Source organism: Mirounga leonina, unplaced genomic scaffold (assembly GCF_011800145.1).
Source record: "Mirounga leonina isolate KUSES-001 unplaced genomic scaffold, KU_Mleo_1.0 Mir_115, whole genome shotgun sequence".
NCBI classification, from domain to species: Eukaryota; Metazoa; Chordata; class Mammalia; order Carnivora; family Phocidae; genus Mirounga; species Mirounga leonina.
Window position 1 is genome coordinate 2,329,484 of NW_023270268.1, and position 19,844 is coordinate 2,349,327.

General features: G+C 44.5%; 1 protein-coding gene and 1 pseudogene across 1 annotated transcript in view; one reads left to right on the forward strand and one right to left on the reverse strand.

Moving 5' to 3' along the window:
* The first annotated feature begins 8,644 nt into the window (after positions 1 to 8,644).
* LOC117999618 lies at positions 8,645 to 9,263 on the forward strand (annotated as a pseudogene).
* An 8,135-nt stretch (positions 9,264 to 17,398) lies between these two features.
* TRIM71 (tripartite motif containing 71) overlaps positions 17,399 to 19,844 on the reverse strand; it is a 65,530-nt gene continuing 63,084 nt past the window's right edge. The window contains exon 4 of the mRNA XM_034991637.1: positions 17,399 to 19,280. Coding sequence (XP_034847528.1) covers positions 17,829 to 19,280 — 1,452 coding nt within the window. The 3' untranslated portion in view covers positions 17,399 to 17,828. The remainder of the gene's footprint in view (positions 19,281 to 19,844) is intronic.

The window sequence follows — 19,844 nt, forward strand, 5'->3', positions numbered from 1 at the left end:
CTCAGTCATCAAAAAGAATAAAATCTTGCCATTTGCAACAACTTGGATGGATCTAGAGAGTATAATGCTAAGGGAAATAAGTCAGTCAGAGAAAGAGAAATACCATGTGATTTCACTCATATGTGGAATTTAAGAAACAAAATAGACAAAGGGGAAGAAAGAGACAAACCAAAAACAGACTCTTCTTTGTAGAGAGCAAACTGATGGTTACCAGAGGAGGGGGGGGGGGATGGGTGAAATAGGGGATGGGGATTAAGAGTACACTTGTCATGATGAGCACTGGGTGATGTATGGAATTGTTGAATCACTATATTGTACACCTGAAACTAATATAACACTGTATGTTAACTACCCTGGAATTAAAAAAAAAAGGATATAGAAAGTCCATAATGAGAAAACAAAGCCCACAAATTTATATACAAAAAGACAATAGATTATTTTTATAGGAGGCACAACTATGGAGGATGTCCCTCTGTGGAAATGACCCAGAGAAGGCCTCAGGGAACTGGTAATTCAATGAACACACAAAATTAAGCTTAAAGAAAGATAATCTTATTTGATGGTTCTTTACAATCAAGAAAATAACATACTTTTAAAATTACTAATTTCTATAATAAAGGAGTTTGAGGGGCGCCAATCAGCAGAGCATGTGGCTCGATCTTAGGGTTATGAGTTCGAGCCCCACATTTGGTGTAGAGATTACTTAAAAATAAAATCTTTAGGGGCGCCTGGGTGGCTCAGTCGTTAAGCGAGTGCCTTCGGCTCAGGTCATGGTCCCAGGGTCCTGGAATCGAGCCCCACATCGGGCTCCCTGCTCGGCGGGAGACCTGCTTCTCCCTCTCCCACTCCCCCGGCTTGTGTTCCCTCTCTCGCGTGTCTCTCTCTGTCAAATGAATGAATAAAATCTTTAAAAAAAAAAAAGAAGGGGTGCCTGGGTGGCTCAGTCAGTTAAGCACCTGCCTTCAACTCAAGTCATGATCCCAGAGTCCTGGGATCAAGCCCCGTGTCAGGCTCCCTGCTCAGCGGGGAATCTTCTTCTCCCTCTCCCGCTGCTCCTCCCCCCACTCGCTGATCTCTCTCTCTCTCTCTAAGTAAATTAAAAAAAAAAAAATTATTTGGAAAAGAGGTCCTAAGCTTCACCAGACTGCTAAGACAGTGCTGGTACAAAAAAATTTAAAAATAAAATTTAAAAAAAAGGGCGCCTGGGTGGCTCAGTTGGTTAAGCAACTGCCTTCGGCTCAGGTCATGAACCTGGAGTCCCGGGATCGAGTCCCGCATCGGGCTCCCTGCTCAGCGGGGGGTCTGCTTCTCCCTCTGCCCTCTTCCCTCTCGTGCTCTCTGTCTCTCATTCTCTCTCAAATAAATAAATAAAATCTTTAAAAAAAATTTTTTTTAAAAAAGGTTAAGATGGGGCGCCTGGGTGGCTCAGTAGGTTAAGCATCCTACTTTTGATTTCAGCTCAGGTCATGATCTCAGGGTCTTGGGATCAAGCCTCATGTCAGGCCCTGCGCTCAGCAGGGACTCTGCTTGAGGATTTCTCTCCCTCTCCCTCTGCCCCTCCCCATGCTTGTGCTCTCTCTCTCTCTCTCCAAAATAAATAAATCTTTTAAAAAATGGTTAAGATGGTAAGTTTAATGTTATGTTTTTTTTACCACAATTGAAAAAAAAAAAGATATAGCAGATTAAAGTTCAACAACTGAAAAATATAAAAACTAAAAATTAAGAACTTAATAGATGAGTTTAAGAACAGGGTAGACACAACTTAAGAGAGATTTTGTGAACTGGAAGATAGGTTTAAAAAAATCCAAAAATGAAGCTCAGAAAGACAGAAGATGGAAATGTAGAAGCAAAGGTAGGAGATATAGATGAATACATGAGAAGATCTAGCTTACACTTAATAAGACTCCTAAGAAGAGAGAGGCAGAAGCAATATTTTAAAAGATAGTGACTGGGGTACCTGGCATCAAAAATGACTTTTGATCTTGGGGTTGTGAGTTCAAGCCCCACACTGGGTGTAGTACTCACTTGGGAAAAAAAAAAAAAAAAGATACTGAAATTTTTCCAAAATTTTTGGAAAATGACCAGAGGCAGTTTTACCAGGAAGCCAATGAGGGCTATCTTCTATCTCCTTCAGGAAGGGAGTCAGCCTCACCCTGGTGGTGGTCCTGAAGCTGCAGGTGGGGCGGGCAGTTGGCCACTGTGTCTGGTCAGCAACAAACAACCCACCTCGGGTCTCACTGAGCAAGCACACCATGTATTTAACTCCAAGAAGGATTTATCCTTGCTTCCCACTCAAAGACCACTTTCATAGTTCCTGCCCCTCATCCAAGACAGGGAGGGAGGACGCAGCCGGGAGAGGAATTCCAGAAGCAGGGGGACCGGGACTACCTGCCGGGCCACTGTGCACGCCCTGTGCAGCAGGACCAGGGCTGTTTTTCCCTCGAGGCTCGGCTCTCTCCTGCTCCCCACCCCCAACATGCTGAACAAGTTAGATGAGACATTCATAAGCATGAGCTCTGAAGCTGAAAGAAATGTTCCTAAATGATCAAGAATAAAAAACAAAAACTCTGCCAGAGGGTTTTTCTTTTCCCTCTGAATAACATGAGATTATAATATATTATTGCTCTATGAAGAGGCAGTTAAAGGCTTTGGGGCCAAAAATATATGGGGGGGAAGTATTATAGAGATGTGTTGACAGTTAATAATAAACGTTTCCCTTTAATTTGGTGATAATTGTGGTATTCATCAGCATTTTAGAAGTTATAATTAGTTGTGACGACTTTTCTCATTCTACATATTCACTTTTTAACCTATTTTTGTAGTCATAATTTTGTGTTTATATTTTTATAAAAAGAGCCTTGGAAGTTGTATAGGCTTCAGGCTCCACAGGTTATAGATTTGTCACTAGTAGCCACTACAAGAATAAGAAAACGAATGTAAATGTATAGCTACAAAGGCAATAGGACAAAAAAGAATAATTTTTAAAATCCTTAATCAAATCAAAAGAAGTATGAGAGGAAGGAAAGGAAAAGGAGCACCGAACAGCCAGAACAGCAACAAAGCACATAGTAAGGAAGATTGAAACTCACTCAGCCACGCCACTTCTAGGAATCAACACTGAAGATATATCTCCACCAATAAACAATAGATATGCACAACGTTCTTCACTGTCACCTTGTTAGTCTCTGCAAAATATCGCAAACCATCTAAATGCTGTACACTCCGGAGTGGTTGCAGGGACCATGGCAACCACACCATGGAGTATTACATAGCTGTACAAAAGAATGAGGTTAATCTTTATGAGCTGCCCTGCAGTGACTTCTGGGACATTTGTTAAATGAAAAAAGCAAAGTGCAAAAGAGTGTAATATGCTACATTTGTACAGAAAAGAATCTAAGAATATTTATGTATTTATCATTTGTGCCAAAAAAGAAATCCAGGAAGGAAAAACCACAAACTAAGGACAGCGATTGCCTACAGGCAGTGGGTGGGGCAGGGCAGAAGGAATGGGAGGTGGGAATGTGATCATGGGGATGAGGGGAAAGTAAGGCTTCTCTCAGTATACCTTTGTGTGTAGCTTTGGCTTTTAGAACCTGGTAACATTTTACATGACCAAAAAAGAAATAATGGACCTCAACCAAAACATGGGAGAAAACTCAGAAGAGAAAAAAATAGCAAATCTATCTAACCGTATTATAAATAGTCTAAATACATCGATGGGCTTGGGGAAGAAAAGAACATAAGAAGTTTTGGAAGATAGTATTTTGTGAGGCTCATTGGTTAAAAAAATGGTACACAAACATGGTATTTTTGTTAATAAATTTTTTTTTAATAAATTTGTTTTCATAAAAGAATGGGTTAGCATTTCTGAAACTACTGTATGTGTATTCTAGGACTGGGCAAATGAGTAAATCTATTGTGGATAATGGGTCCTGGACTTCTCTTCCTGTGAAGAAACTGAGTTACAAATAATGAAAGGGAATGGGATGTCGGGTAGCTCAGGGGGTTAAGTGTTTGCCTTTGGCTCAGGTCATGATCCTGGAGTCCTAGGATCGAGTCCCGCATCAGGCTTCTTGCTTGGTGGGGGGAGGGGAGGGGCCTGCTTCTCCCCCTGCTTGTGCTGTCTCTCTCTCCCTCTCTCTCTCTGACAAATAAATAAAATCTTTAAACACACACACACACACACACACACAAATAATGAAAGGGAAAAGGCTAGCATGAAGCCTATGGGGTTGGATTAGAATCCTTACCATCACTATGAACTCATGGTTTTTTAGTGTATGACAGATAGACATAGAAACATGCAGATGGGTGCATATATGCATTTATATGTCCTAGCCCTGTCTGCTAAGAGGGCGTAAAAACAGTGACACTCCAGTAGAAATGAGGATACCCAGCATGTGGAGCTTTGTTTCTCAAGGCCAGTCTATAATACAATATAATACTGGGCCCTTGCAGAAATGGCTGTGATGGGTCATATTCTTACAATATATGGATGCTTCAGCCCACATCCAACCCCCAGCTCCCACCCCTGCAAACAGCTATCCTTTGGCCACTCCTGAGCTCCATTTGCCCCAAGAAGGTAGTTCCAGTGAAGGGGACTGTGCAGGCCTCGAGGTAATTTGAGCAGAGAATTTTGGGGTCCCTGGTACCTGCTGCATGGTCTGGAAGGGAGAGCTCTTGGCCACAGGGATTCCTTGCCCAGTGGTAGAGAACATGGAGAGAGGAGGACCGGAGTGGAGACCTCTAAAGTGTGAGATCCAGAGCAGAGACCCCTTTGGTGAGAATAATAAATGAATTTAGAATTTAGGAGGATTTCAATGATATCTTCCTTAATTTTTAGGCCTGCTTCTTATCCTTGGGCCTAAGAGGCCTCCCTGCCTTTCAGGGTTCCCAGTGATACTCGTTTTAATATTTGGTCTTCTAAAGGAAATTACTCAAGGGCTTACCATGTTACTTCTAGCATCCACTCAAAAGTAGGATCTTGCCAATCACAGATCTGTACCTCTGAAACAAATAATGCAATATATGTTAAGGAAAAAAAAAAGAAGATAGCAGGAGGGGAAGAATGAAGGGGGCGGAAATCGGAGGGGGAGATGAACCACGAGAGATGATGGACTCTGAAAAACAAACTGAGGGTTCTAGAGGGGAGGGGGGTGGAGGATGGGTTAGCCTGGTGATGGGTATTAAAGAGGGCATGTTCTGCATGGAGCACTGGGTGTTATGCACAAACAATGAATCATGGAGACTACATCAGGAACTAATGATGTAATGTATGGTGATTAACATAACAATAAAAAATTTTTTTAAATTCAGATAGAAAAAAAAAAGTAGGATCTTGCCAACTGGCAACAAGTTAATACAGCAGATGCACTGGGACAGAATACTGGACATGGAGTTTGTTAATAAAAATTACCCAAAACTTGGAAATAAGGTTAAAAAAACCAAGATCACTGAGGGCCCTCCCAAGGTCATAGGAGAGCCATCTAACAATGACAATGACCCCTGAGGGGCATGTTACACGCTAGGGAAATGTAACTTCTTTGACTCCCTGTTTACTATTGGGTAATAATAAGAGTAAGAGAGGCCCGTGCTCTCCCTGTGAAGTTAGAGGTTAGCTTGAGGAAGACTGCAAGGGATCCCTGTCTGGGACCAAAGGTAACCCAAGGACCGCGCTGCCCCGAAGACCAGTAAGTGGACTTGTGAATGACTATGATCTTACACCAGCATTCCTCTCCCTACTGACCAGTATTCCCCACCTTGCCTGTCCTCTTTTGAACCGGCTTTAAATTTCTTCTATTCCTTCATTAATGGGCTGAGCAAATCTGCGACACAGGCAGGCTCCATATTGTCTGAGTTATTTCACTTTGTCAGGCTCATCCTGAAAGAATACAGAATCCAAAGGTCATCATTGCCTGAACTATTATTTCTCTGGCAGACCTACTGTCACTTAGAAAAAGCTAGTCCTGACGCCAGTGATTCTATTCAGGTGATATTCTGGAGGAAGAAAAAGAGGGAAAAAAACAAAAGAGAGGGAAAACAGCAAGGAAACAACCCAGAGCAGTGACCATCTGGGCTGAGATTGGTGTCGGGACTGACAAAGCACCAGAGGAATTTGGGCAGGATGGAGCCGTTCTCTGTCTTGATCAGGATGTTGGTTACATGTGTGTATACGCTAGTCAAAACTCACAGAAATGTGCACCAAAAGCAGTTCAATCCATTGTATGTAAATCATACCTAAATTTCCCAAATGAAAAGTGCTAGTCTCTTAAAGTTGAATTCCGTCTAAATAATCCACCAGGTGATATCCTTACAGTGATTTATTCCGGTGTTCACCAGTAATGTTAAAGACTGGCATTGTTTGTCGTCTAGGAGACATAAAACTTCTTTTTAAGCAAGTGTAAGTCTAGCACCATACACTTAGGGAGTTGTCCCAGGTAAGCGAAAACCAAACTTTCAACATGTCTGAGGAAGAGGACGCGGCAGAGCGGTGAGGTGGGGGAAATCACGTAGCTAGGTGTCTCAGGGAAAGGATATTTCTTGCAGTTATATACCCCATTTTATACCACTCTATTTTTTCTAGAAATGCGAAGTTCTGTCATTGTTCCTATCTTTCAGTCTTTCTATTGTCATGTTTTATGAGCAAGTCAGAATCTTTACTGGAGAAAAGGGAACACATAAGTTCTGAGGTTTTCTGCATCTTCTTGGTCACCCCCACTTTTTGGTAACCATAAGGGGATTGGTTGCTTTCAATTTTACAACTCCCTCTAGCAAGGAATCCACACTGCAACCCACCAAGGCACTTAATGGTCCTTGAACAAAAATGAAATCAGTAACAAATATCCAGGATTGTTTCGTGCTTTTTTTCAACTATTATGTAAAATGTATGCTATAAAGTCATTCTGGAATTTGCTATTTTCACTCAACATAGCATTTTCAGATGTACCCACACAGGTCCCAGTCATTCATTCTGACTTCCATTAAATAGATAAAACTTATTCCTCTCTCCCTCCATTGACAAGATCCTTGGTGTGTCCTTTGCCAACCACCAAGGTCACTGTGTATGTCCTGTGGTGCTAGAGTTTCTCCATAGCGTATTCTTGAAGGTGAAATCACTGGATCCAACTGTACTGAATCCAAGTGGATTCAGGGTTCCCAGTGATACTCGTTTTAATATTTGGTCTTCTAAAGGAAATTACTCAAGGGCTTACCATGTTACTTCTAGCATCCACTCAAAAGTAGGATCTTGCCAATCACAGATCTGTACCTCTGAAACAAATAATGCAATATATGTTAAGGAAAAAAAAAAAAAAAAGAAGATAGCAGGAGGGGAAGAATGAAGGGGGCGGAAATCGGAGGGGGAGATGAACCACGAGAGATGATGGACTCTGAAAAACAAACTAAGGGTTCTAGAGGGGAGGGGGTGGAGGATGGGTTAGCCTGGTGATGGGTATTAAAGAGGGCATGTTCTGCATGGAGCACTGGGTGTTATGCACAAACAATGAATCATGGGGACTACATCAGGAACCAATGATGTAATGTATGGTGATTAACATAACAATAAAAAATTTTTTTAATTCAGATAGGAAAAAAAAAAGTAGGATCTTGCCAACTGGCAACAAGTTAATACAGCAGATGCACTGGGACAGAATACTGGACATGGAGTTTGTTAATAAAAATTACCCAAAACTTGGAAATAAGGTTAAAAAAACCAAGATCACTGGGTTTTAGGAGTCTAGGAGACATAAAACTCCTTTTAAGCAAGCGTAAGTCTAGCACCATACACTTAGGGAGTTGTCCCAGGGAAGCGAAAACCAAACTTTCAACATGTCTGAGGAAGAGGACGTGGCAGAGTGGTGAGGTGGGGGAAATCACGTAGATAGGTCTTCATCTTCAGCTTTATCAGATACCGACAAATTCTCCAGGGAAGGGGCTACTTTCTTTATACTCCCACTAGCTATGGATACTTCCTATTTCCCACCAGCACGTGCTATAATTAGACCTTTATATTTTTATCAAGTTGATGGCATATAATTGTATCTTATTGTTGCTTTAGTTTGTATTTCCCAGACTTATAGTGTAGGTCAGCCCTGTAAATTTTTTTTAAAGATTCTTTTTATTTATTTGAGAGACAGAGAGAGTGAGCGAGAGAGAGCACAAGCCAGGGGGAGAGGCAGAGGGAGAAGCAGAGTCCCCACTGAGCAGGGAGCCCAATGTGGGGCCCAATCGTGACCCAAGCCAAAGGCAGACCCTAACCTACTGAGCCACCCAGGTGCCCCGAGCCCTGTAAATTTTTAAACCACATCTTTTACCTGCTTTTAAAAATTAGGTTATGTTGGGGAACCTGGCTGGCTCAGTCAGAAAAGCATGTGATTCTTAAATAATATAAAAAAATAAAAATTAAAAAAATAAAAATTAAAAATTAGGTTGTTTCATTATTGTAGTTCTTTATTCTGGCTATCAATTCTTTGTTAGTTATACCTCCCCCCTGAGGTTTTGTTTTCACTATTTAATATTGTTCATTGGACAGATTTTTTAAACATTAAAAAAAAAAGCCTCTTTTCCAGCTGGAATCATGGGGGGTGCAGAAGAAAGAGAAGGTTCCTGGAATTTTGCAGAGTTGAAGATCAAGTGTCTAAGAAAGAAGTTTGCTCAAAAGATGCTTTGAAAGGCAAGGAAGAAGCTTATCTATGAAAAAGCTAAGCATTCCCACAAGGAATATAGGCAGATGTACAGAACTGAGATTCCAATGGCAACTTCCACGTACCTGCGGAAACCCACGTTGGCGTTTGTCATCGGGATCAGAGGTAGCAGTGGTGTGAGCCCAAAGGTTCGAAAAATGTTGCAGCTTCTTCACCTTCGCCAGATCTTCAATGGCACCTTTGTTAAGTTCAACAAGGCTTGAGTTAAAAATGCTAAGGATTGTGGAACCATATAGAGCCTGGGGGGACCCAACCCTGAAGTCAGTGAATGAACTGATCTACAAGCGTGGTTATGGCAAAATCAACAAGAAGCGCATTCTCCTGACAGAGGACACATTGATTGCCCGATCTCTTGGTAAACATGGCAGTATCTGCATGGAAGATCTAATGCACCAGATCTATACTGTTGGAAAACATTTCAACGAAGCAAACAACTTCTTAGGGCTCTTCAAATTATCTTCTCCATGAGGGGGAATAAAGAAAAAGACCACCCATCTTGTAGAAGGTAAAGATGCTGGTAACAGGGAAGACCAGATCAATAGGCTTATTAGGAGGAACTAAGGTATCTACCATGATTATTTTTGTAATCTGGTCAGTTAATAAAGGACTACTCTCAAATAGAAAAAATAACATTAAAAAAAATAACTGCGCACATTTTGATCATATGTACATCCTGGTTGGCTGCGAGTGCTGCCCAGTCCACCTCGCTCCCAGATCCTGGCTGCCCTCCATTGGAGTACCGCCTGGGGCTGCGGGGAGAGGCCGGTGCTCCACAATGAAGTACTCTGGCTAGGAAAGGGCCCCGGATCACTGCTGCTCCCAACGTGCCGGGGATAACTAGTCACACAGTCCTCTCAACACAGGGAGGGTGCCCCTTTTATTTTTATATTTTTTATATTTTATTTATTTATTTGAGATAGAGCATAAGGGGGGCAAAGGGGGGCAGAGGGAGAGGGAGAAGCAGACTCCCCACTGAGCAGAGACCTTGATCCCAGGACCTCGGGATCACGACCCGAGCTGAAGGCAGACATTTAACGGGACTGAGCCGCCCAGGTGTCCCTACTTAAATAAAACCTTAAAAAAAAAACCAAAAAAAAAAACCCATAGGAGTCCCTGCCGCTCTACAGCCAACTCCCAGCGCCCAGCAACTAGTACTCTACTTTATTTGTCTACTTTGGATATTTCATGGAGGTGAAATCATGCCTGGTCGGCTTCTCTCACATCTTCCTGGTTCATCCATATAACATGCTATCGGGACTTCATTCCTTTTTATCGCTGAGTTATATTCCATGGTAAGGACATACATTTTACTTTTTGGCTATTATGAATCATGTTACTATGAACATTCGCGTACTAGTTTTTGTGTGGACAGATCTTCAATTCTCTCAGATATGCACCTAGGAGTGGCACTGCTGGGTCCTGCTCAACAGGACCAGATGGATCCCAAAGTGTTTGTACCATTTTACAATCTCACCAGCAATGTACGTGGGTTCCAATGACCTCATATATCAGGTGATAACTGGCTGTTCACCTTCCAGAAGGGCTGCCCCAGTGGCCAGCTGCAAAGGAGCATAGTTACCCTCGAGAGGTTTGGGTCTTTCCAAACCCACCTCATTCACTGGAAGAGACGGAGGGCCCTGGGGGTAGGGGTGGGAGCTAAAGATGAGGTGTCGATTTTTCTAGAGCCTTCCTTCTCTGCATTTCCCTCAGAAATGGGTCCTACCTCATTTTATTAGCAGCTTTACCTGGGTCTTTCAGAGGATTAAGATTCCTTTCCCTTAAAATAAAAAAAAAAAAGTACACCCATCCAACTGTTTACATTGGAGAGTGTCTCCCATTGTGTTCAGTTAGGGGCAAGAGGGAAAGAAATGAGGGACCGGGAAAAGGAAACAGAACAGGGCCCAGGGCTCAGGGTCCATGAAGTTACATTCCCAGCTTGAGTCTTCAGGACACTGCTACTCACGATGTTGTCACGATTTCAAAGCTAAAGGTATCGATGGGGCTAAAAAAAAAAAAACACTAAATGCTCACTGCCGACATGGGATCAAGTAAAGGAAGTGCAGAGATTCCCCTCCACCAGGCACTGATGTTTGGCACTTAAACAAGTTGTTCCAGGACTGGAGGGTAAGATCTATGTCCAATAGAACCCCGGTGAACACTCATCACAGCTGGAAAGGGACACGGGACAGGAGAAAGCCACGGACCTTGGTGCACTGCTTACCTCTGTCCACAGGTCAAACAAGGCTGTCTGAGGAGTCGCAGACAACAGGTGAGCCAAGTTGGGGGACACTTCGTTCCAATGAAAAATGATGTCTCCCAGTAAGCTGTGAACGCACTAGCTCAAGTCTTTTTTTTTTTAAGATTTATTTATTTATGTGATATGAGAGAGAGCCCAAGCAGGGGGAGCGGCAGGCAGAGGGAGAGAGGAGCAGGGAGCCTGATGCGGGGCTCGATCCCAGGACTCCGGCATCATGACCTGAGCCGGAGGCAGACGCTTAACGACTGAGCCACCCAGGCACCCATCAAAAGATGTCTTGATCCACCTGGCTTCTACAGTACTCTGCCAAAGAGTGGCCACGGGAGTAAGCTGCTCACTTTTTCCCCAGGGCCAAGTTTAGACCCCAAAGTTGGTCCCCTCCATCCCAGGCAGAGGCTGCCCCAGCAGGGCAGGGGCATCTGTGGAGAAGGGGACTGCGGGTGAGTGGGACAGGAACACTCATCCCTCCACAGGGACATCCACTCCTCAGCTCCTCAGAAGGTAGACCTGGGGCTGCCGGATCCCCAATTCCCCCAGAATCCAGAAGTACAGATATGAAAACATTTAGGCTACTTAACATTTCCTCTATTTAAAAAAAAATGCCAGCATCCACCTTTTTGGAAAACCCTGCATGGACCCAATGTGGCCCATCCACCAGAGCACAACCTCTGGGCCACCCTCCTCACAGATTTCCTTTCCGTGGAGCACAATACACACACCCTTGCTCATTCTGGATTAAAGGATCACACAGACACATATTTCCATGGAAAAACCCTCTTGTTTATTTGATTAAACAAAAATAAAATAAGCTGCATAGGAACAATTTTAAAGTCCAAAGAGACACCAACTTTGTTTTAAGGCTGCAGTAGCTGATACAGCATCTCCTTGCTACCTTCTCCAGCCTTCTCTGTGGACCACAGTGATACATTCAGAAGCCTTGTTAGCTAACACACGAGTTTTCAAACACTTTCCCATTGGTTCTTCACCTGCTCATTGCCTGTCATGCCTGCAGCCCGCAGGATAACATCTAAGATTTAAAAGTAAAAATCCAGAGGGTGGAAAAACACACCCCAAACAAAAATCCACTTCAAAGGTTTGGGGGGAAATCTTTGATCCCCCATTCTTCACTTAATTGATGGGATCTGCACCACCGCTGCAATACCCATTTTTAAAAGTGTCAAAAGGCAGTCAGCACCCCAGATGGGCTTGCAGGAGCTTCTGTGGCCCGGAGAGTTATTCTGGTGGTGCGTATTCCTTACATGAGGTCTGCCTTGGACAAATTTAAAAAAAAATTTTTTTAAAGGTTTAGTCATTCTAACATCTGGCAACATGCCCATGTTAGTTTCCCCAATTCTGCATTAACCTTTCCCACAAAACAAAAACAAAAAACAAGTCATGTGTTCTACACTTAAAAATTATTTTGCTGACCGGGCATGACAGCTAATGGACAGTATTAAGCAAGAGTCATTTAAAAAAAAAAAAAAAAAAAAAAATACTACCCTCCCACCCACCCAATTATAACTAACATGCTAGTTAAAAACAACATCCCTTACCCACCACCCACCCTCTCACCTGCATTGAGTTTAGGGGAAAAGAATGGGGGGAAAAAAGGAAAGAAACCATACCACCCTAAAAACAAGAACACCCCAGAAATGTGAAAAATCTTCCTCTGAAGAAAAACTACACAGACTGCTAGAAACATAAAGAACTATTCCAGAGCTGGTTATTTAAAGAAAGTAAACACTTTGCTACACACGTTAACATTCAGTCAGTGTGCTCTGAGACAGAGCCTTAAGAAAAATACTACCTGAGCTTGTAAGTTAATACAATCATTAAAAGGAGGTCTAAGACCGTGTGGATACACAAAACTTTTAGAACCATTACTGGTTAAATGATGGCTGGAAAACATCCCACCAGGCTGGCTTGTTAACCCGTAAGATCAGTTTTAAAAATAGACATCACTGAGGTACGGCTTCACCATGACCTTTTTCACCCAATCTGCAATCATTACAGTGGTCTCAGGACCCGCTCTTCCAACCAAAACAAAAAATATCTAGGGGAGCAAGAGAGTGGAGAGGCAATACAGTATACCATGGTAATGTGCTTCAACTTCATCAAGTATTTAATCAAAAACAACAACAACAAAGGAAAGAACAACCCGTCAACATGTTACCTTTGGTAGAAAAAATATTAAACACAAAACAAAAGAGCACCGCACCTGACCAGTCCCTGCTCAGTGAGGCAGCGCTTGTCGCAATGTCATGGTGACTAACGTCCTGCTGGGTCCAGAAAAGGTACGATTACAATCATGAAGTCTAAAGGATTCTTATTCCCTTCAAATACTTGATGTTTCCAACAACTAGACCCTTAGAATTGCTCCTAAAAGGGTAGATTTGCAGACATTCAAAATATAAAATATTTTTCTCTTGAAGAGAAAAAGAGACCTAAAGGTCTTTATTTGCAGGTTAAGTCCTCAAATAGGTCAGATGAACCAGTAGTTTCATTAATACTGAACAACAAGGTAATGGTGTGCGTAATTCCTAGTTGCGGGGGTGGGGGGGGGCAGATTGGTTAAGTAATACTTGGGATTTAGGACGACATTTGCCTGAGTACAGGAATATTTGGTTTCAAAGTCAATCAAATGTTTCCCCTGGGAGAAGTCAGTTCTGGATTTATAAAAACATTTTCTTCTAGAGCTAGCTTCCCACTCCCACCCACTCCCCTGTGGATTAACACTATGCTTTTCAGAGACCCATGAGATGCTAACATGAGGTAGATGACTTTCGCCAAAAGTGAGGTAGAAACTGAACGACAGCAAACGGTGTGGTGTGGAACTGCTGTGCGTGCGTGTCCTGAGCCCCTGGCCCGCAGGAAGCCAGAGTGAGCGAGAGCCCCAGGAGGGCCTGGCTCTAGGATATCGTCACACGCGAGCAAGTTCAAGAGTTTGACTTTTATACAGCCCCAGACTGTTGGAAAACCAGTGAGTGATGTTTTGAATAAACACCCTACATGCTTTTTTGGCACCACTGGATTTTTGTTTTTAAACAGAAGAACAAGCCTATAACTTTGGCGTATCTCTATCTACCAGAACACAGCAATTGTAGAATCTTCCAAAGAGGATGACAACACATATATAAACAGTATTCTGCTGCTTCAAGCCTAAAAAGACTTCCCTCCTCAAATTATTAAGCTTTGGCTTAACCAGAATAAAACAGACTGAGCCAATCTCAAACCATTCTCTTATAGCTCCATCACAAAGGGCCTGACATCTGGCAACTCTTTTGGCCCAACACACAATTTAGATTCTGTGTATGGTACCCCCTGTAGGTGTTTCCCCAAATAAGTTAGACTTAAAAGGGCATCCATCCATCAAAGATTAGTACACTTGGGTCCTGCCCGGGCCACTGGGCTCCAGCCAACTCATGTGCCACCTACCAGCCACCGTAGAGCAGAGGTTTCTGAGACAGCACTGCTTCTTGGGACCAAATTTACAGAGAAATGATTTTTTCTTTTTTAAAGATTAACACTTTGGAAATGTTAACTTTGTCAACCAAAAGTGGTTTGTATCTGCGGGTTATTTAGATCTCCTTTAGCCATCTCAATACCCAAACTTACATATCCAAATCCAACTGGCATCTCCAAACACAAACTGACCTTCTACCCCGCGCCACCCTGCCACCTGACCAGATTGGACACACGTGGGGATTATTGTCTGAATACCACATTTACTTAACAGAAACAATTTATACTCTTCCCTCGCAGTACCCACAGCCTTATCTTCTCACGGTGTTCAAGACTCTCCTCGTCCACCCAATTCTTACCTACCCTAGCATCACCTAACAGGCAGGAGATACCCGGTTAAAAACCCCAATTTTTTACAGCCTCACTCACACCGGAGTTCCAAATGTTGGCTTTCCTCCTCTTTCTTTGATTTGGAGCCTTCCACATCGTATAATAAACACACTCCAAAGTGCTTCGCACCAATCCCTGTGGGTCAGGAGTCAATCATGGGCAGCCACAGATGGCCAGTGTTTTAAAAACAAAAGCTTCCCAAGTGTGACCATGTTTCTCAAATGGCAGTGGTGCACAGTTTTGGGTGCAGCAAGGTGGGGAGATGTACCACCACAGAGGGCAGAGAGGCCGCATCACGCACCTACATGCTCATTTCAGGGGAGGACCTACTAGCTTTGAGCCTGCAAACTGGTCAGTCTATTAATTAAGACCTGATCATTTCAGTCAAGTGTGGAAACCCTGGCCTAACAACCAAATCCACAGAGAAATGCTAACTACACAGTTGTACGTTACTGCTATCACCCAACAAAATCTCTCACTCAGGTCCCACAATTCCCCCACATACAGGGACATTGGGAAGGACGGATCAGCGTGAAGACGGGAGAATCAAAGGTAGTGACTACCTGAAGTAACTCATCCCAGGTTTCTGAGAACACTTCTAAGAATTTTCAAGATCCATTTCTTCAATAAAATTTTGTAAGCATTTAAAACCAGTTGTCTTTGGTGTTTAAAGGGTGGTTCGTTGGGTGGCTGGGGTGGGGGTTGGGGGGTGAGGAAGGGAGGAAGACCAGCACCAAGTTATTTCCAAAATAAAAAACAATAAAAATGTTTAATTACACAAACTCTTTACCAAAGAACTTAGAACCTAGGGGCAAATAAAAGGCAACCGAACAGGAACTGGGGAAGGAGTCAAGATTGCTTCAATAAAAGAAAACCCGGTTTTACAAAACAAGATTTCCTGACGCCTCCTTGCCCTGAAACACAGCAGCTGGGAGGCAGTCGTCTGGTGCGACTTTCCAATTTTTGGATCCTTTACTGCATGCGGTTCTCCTTTATGAAGTGAGTTTTTTCCCATTTTGGTCATTCAGAAACCCTAGAACTAAAGCAATGGGGAGGACACAGGGTACCTTGAAGTGGTAAATGTCCGAAAGAGCTGGACGAGAAAACCAATTTGACCGACTTGCTACACCAGCCCCATCAATTCCTTTTCTTTTGGGATGACAAAAACAAATGGCTCCATGTGTCACTTCATTTGGTTCATTTAAAACTACATCTCCACTGCAAGGGGAGTTTCTCTGAAATGCAGGAACAGAAACGGACGTTAGTCCTTCTATTTGAACAAGAGGTTTCCCTGGAAGCAAGCCCCTGCCGTCTGAGAACACCTTGGGCTCCTGAGGTGTGCTACTCTGGAATGTGGTTCTTCCTCAGTATTTGGAGAATGCAGGGACCCATACAGGTTCTCACAAGCAGGATATTAGCTATGCCTACTTTCCACGTGAAAGACAGATAATGTCCAGAAGCACAAGGCTCTGTACCCAAGTCCAGCTTACTACAAACCAACCCTGCAAAGTGACGGATGCCATCCCACAGTTCTGCAGCGGGAGCCTGGCTAAATTTTCATTCTTTGGTACCGAGACAGAGGTGTAACAAAAAATATTACAGCCTACATTTTGGGTTGGGGCAATTTGGTTTACAAATCTTTTACATTCAAAGGCCTTTGGGGAGAAAATTCATGTTAACCATGAGGTCCTACGGCACGGCTCGGGAGCAGACCACTCCGTATAAGTGACCCGAGCAGAGGGTGTAGGGATGGGTTGTTCCTATTCATTTGACTGTCAAACATTCTATTTCCCTGAACTTCCAAAGCAGGTAAAAATTGTGCTTTTAAAGGAAAAGTTCAGAAAGAGAAACACCTAGCATTATTAACAGAACAACATTCAAGCAGAGGTCGGGGACTGACCTCTGCCCTCCCGCAGAGTTTGGGGTAGCCTGTTGCTTTCTTATGCTCTCTATGGACCACCTCAGCACACGCCCGCCGGCCCACACTCAAGTCCACAGGCCAGGCAGGTCTGACACCCTCTTTCTGAGAATGAGGCTAATTTTCTTCTTCCTTCCACTGAACTTTATAACCAATAACAAACTAAAAATACTTAACTTTTGAGAATACTTTTAATTGAAAATCCTAAGCTACATCTATTTTTTAGAAACCAAAGTGTGAGAAGGAAAGTTTCTTTGGGTGGTGGTGTATGATCTTCAGCTTTACTATTCTGGTATAAGATGGCTCAGACACTCAGACAGACACACACACACACACACACCATCCCTTAAAAGAAGCAAAGATTACATACCCTAAAACATGAATAGAATAGTCTGCTTTTCTTGGCTAGCAAGCCACAGCCACATCCATATCTTCTAAGAATAAGAAAAGATGCTGAACAGGATGATACACACTGAGGTATAAAAGGAGAACACAGAAAAGTTCTCTGTTGCAGCATTAAAAAAAAAAAAAAAAAAAAAAGATTTCCTAAAAAGATCAAGATCACAACACAATCTAATCCCATAAACACAGTATTCTCCAGAACACAAATACTCTATAAGTCAGCATTTTAAATCTTATTTTTCCACATTTTATAGTTTTTTTTTTTTTTTACTTAGTAGTTCTTTCATGTTTCCTTGGCTCAATCTACAGAATACACCCCACCACCCATCCAGTGCCCACCCCCCCCCAGCCACGGAGACGCCAGGCTTGTGCATATCACGCCCCACAAAGGGTCAGAGAGGAACGTGAACTCCACTGAGTGAGGGTGGGGAGGTGGGCAGAGGGCCTGCTGGAGAAGGAAATGTAAAGATTTATGAGGTAGATAGAAATTATCACGTCACAGGCTCAATCCCTGCAGAAAAGATAAGTACATTCATCTGTAAAAAAATAAAGATGAGGTAGGACTTAAGCAATGTTGTACTTTTCTTGTTCTCTTAAACAAAAGAAAAAAAGAAATTTCCCTGAGACTGTTTCTTCTTTGAAATTCAAAAGGAGAGAGAGAGAGAGAGAGACGCACGCGGAAGCCTAGAGAACGTGATTAGAAGATGAGGATCCGATTGTTGCCAAAGTCCACCACCACGATCATCCCATCGGGGGTGACAGCGATGCCAGAGGGGCGGTCCATTTGCCCAAAGCCACTGCCTTGGGCGCCAAACTTGCACAGGAAGCTGCCGTTGGACTCGAACATCTGCACCCGGTGGTTCCTGGAATCGGCCACAATGATGCGCCCCTCCTGGTCCACGGCCACACCCTGTGGGCGCAGGAACTGCCCGTTGCCAGTGCCCTCGGAGCCCAGGAAGCGCGCAGACTGGCAGTCGGGGTGGATGACCAGGAGCCGATGGTTGTTGAAGTCGGTGACCACCAAGTGGCCCTCGTGGTTGAAGGCCACGCCCCGGGGGGAGTCAAAGTGCTTCCAGAGAGCCCCCTCGAAGCCGTACTTATTAAGGAAGATGCCATCGGGACCGAATAGCTGGATCCGGTGGTTGCGGGTGTCAGAGACCAGGATCTTGCCCTCAGAGTTCACCGCCACGTCCCAAGGGTAGTTGAACTGCCCGTTTTTGGTTCCCTTCTCGCCAAACTTGAGCAGGAACTGGCCCTCGAACGTGAAGACCTGGATGCGATGATTGTCCTTGTCGGCCACCACGATCCTGCGGGAGGCGTCGCAGGCCACACCAGCTGGCCGGTCAAACTGTCCGGGTCGGGAGCCCAGGGTGCCGAATTTGTGGTGGAAGGCGCCACATGGTTTGAACACCTGGATGCGGTTGTTGCTGCGGTCGGCCACGACGATGTAGCCCTCCTTGTCCACACTCACGCCCCAGGGGCGGCAGAGCTTGCCGTCGCTATCGCCCTCACTGCCGAAGCTCAGGCCCGGGAGCCCGATGCCCACGTAGCTGCGGCCCGACTTGACCACCACCTTGAAGGGGCTGTTCTCGATGTGCTGGTTACACATGGTGACAGACACCAGGTGCTCACCCTCCAGCTGAGGCCGATAGCTCACCACGTAAGTCCCATTCTGCTGGTCGCTCACCTCGGCACCAAATAGGTTGCCATCGGGGCCCAGGACCACAGCTGACATCAGGTCGCCCCCTGAGAGGCGAGGCTCCCCATCATGGTCGTAGCCAATAACGGTGAAGGAGGCCACCTTACCCTGGAGGGCCCTCTTGAGGCCATCGCCCGTGGCCTTGGTGAGCGGCGCAAAGGCCCCGCTGCTGACGAAGCCAAAGGACTTGATGGCGAGGTACAGGGCCTGGTCGGGTGGTGTGAACATGACGCGGTCGTCTTCCTGGGGCTGCAGGAAGCTGCGCACGGTCTTCAGCTCCTGCACCTGGGCCAGCATGCGGTCCCGGGCCAGCAGGACATCCAGCGCCCGGCCCTCCTCCAGGACCTGCTGGACGGCACTGATGGTGCTCTCGAGCTTGTTGAGGCTCTGCCGCAGCTTCTCCACCTGCAGGTACAGGGACTTGGCTTTCACCTGGCGGATCTTCTCTACCTGGAAAGGTGAGAGCAGGGAGAGAGGACAGAGGCTTTGAAGCAAGCAAAAAAAACCAAACAAAAAACCAACATACCACCCGACACGGATCACACGGATCACGAGGGCAGACCCACCCCGAGGAGCTGAGGGAGAGCCCACAGAAACCACTGGTCCGTGCTCTTCAAAAGCGGCAAAGATCCAAGGACAAAGGGAGGCTGAGGAACTGTGCCAATTACGAGAGATGACTGCGAACAGGACGACGACTTGCAGCGCAGGCTCCTGCTGCTATGAAAGCCAAGTGCTGGTGCACACTGACCAGGGCCCGAGGGAGTAGGCACCAGCACACTATCAGGACTGCACTTCCTGCTTCTGAGTAACTGATGATGGACGAGACTGCCCTCGCTCGGAGGAAATAAACAGAGAAGCGTTCGGGGGAAGAGGCATCCTGTCTCCAACACGCCAATCACATACAGAGTAGGGTGAAAATGGGGCAAAATGTAAATAATCAGTAAATCTGGGTGAAGGATAGAGGGAGTTCTTTTATTATTCCCGTCACTTAGAAATAAAATATAAAAGCTAAGC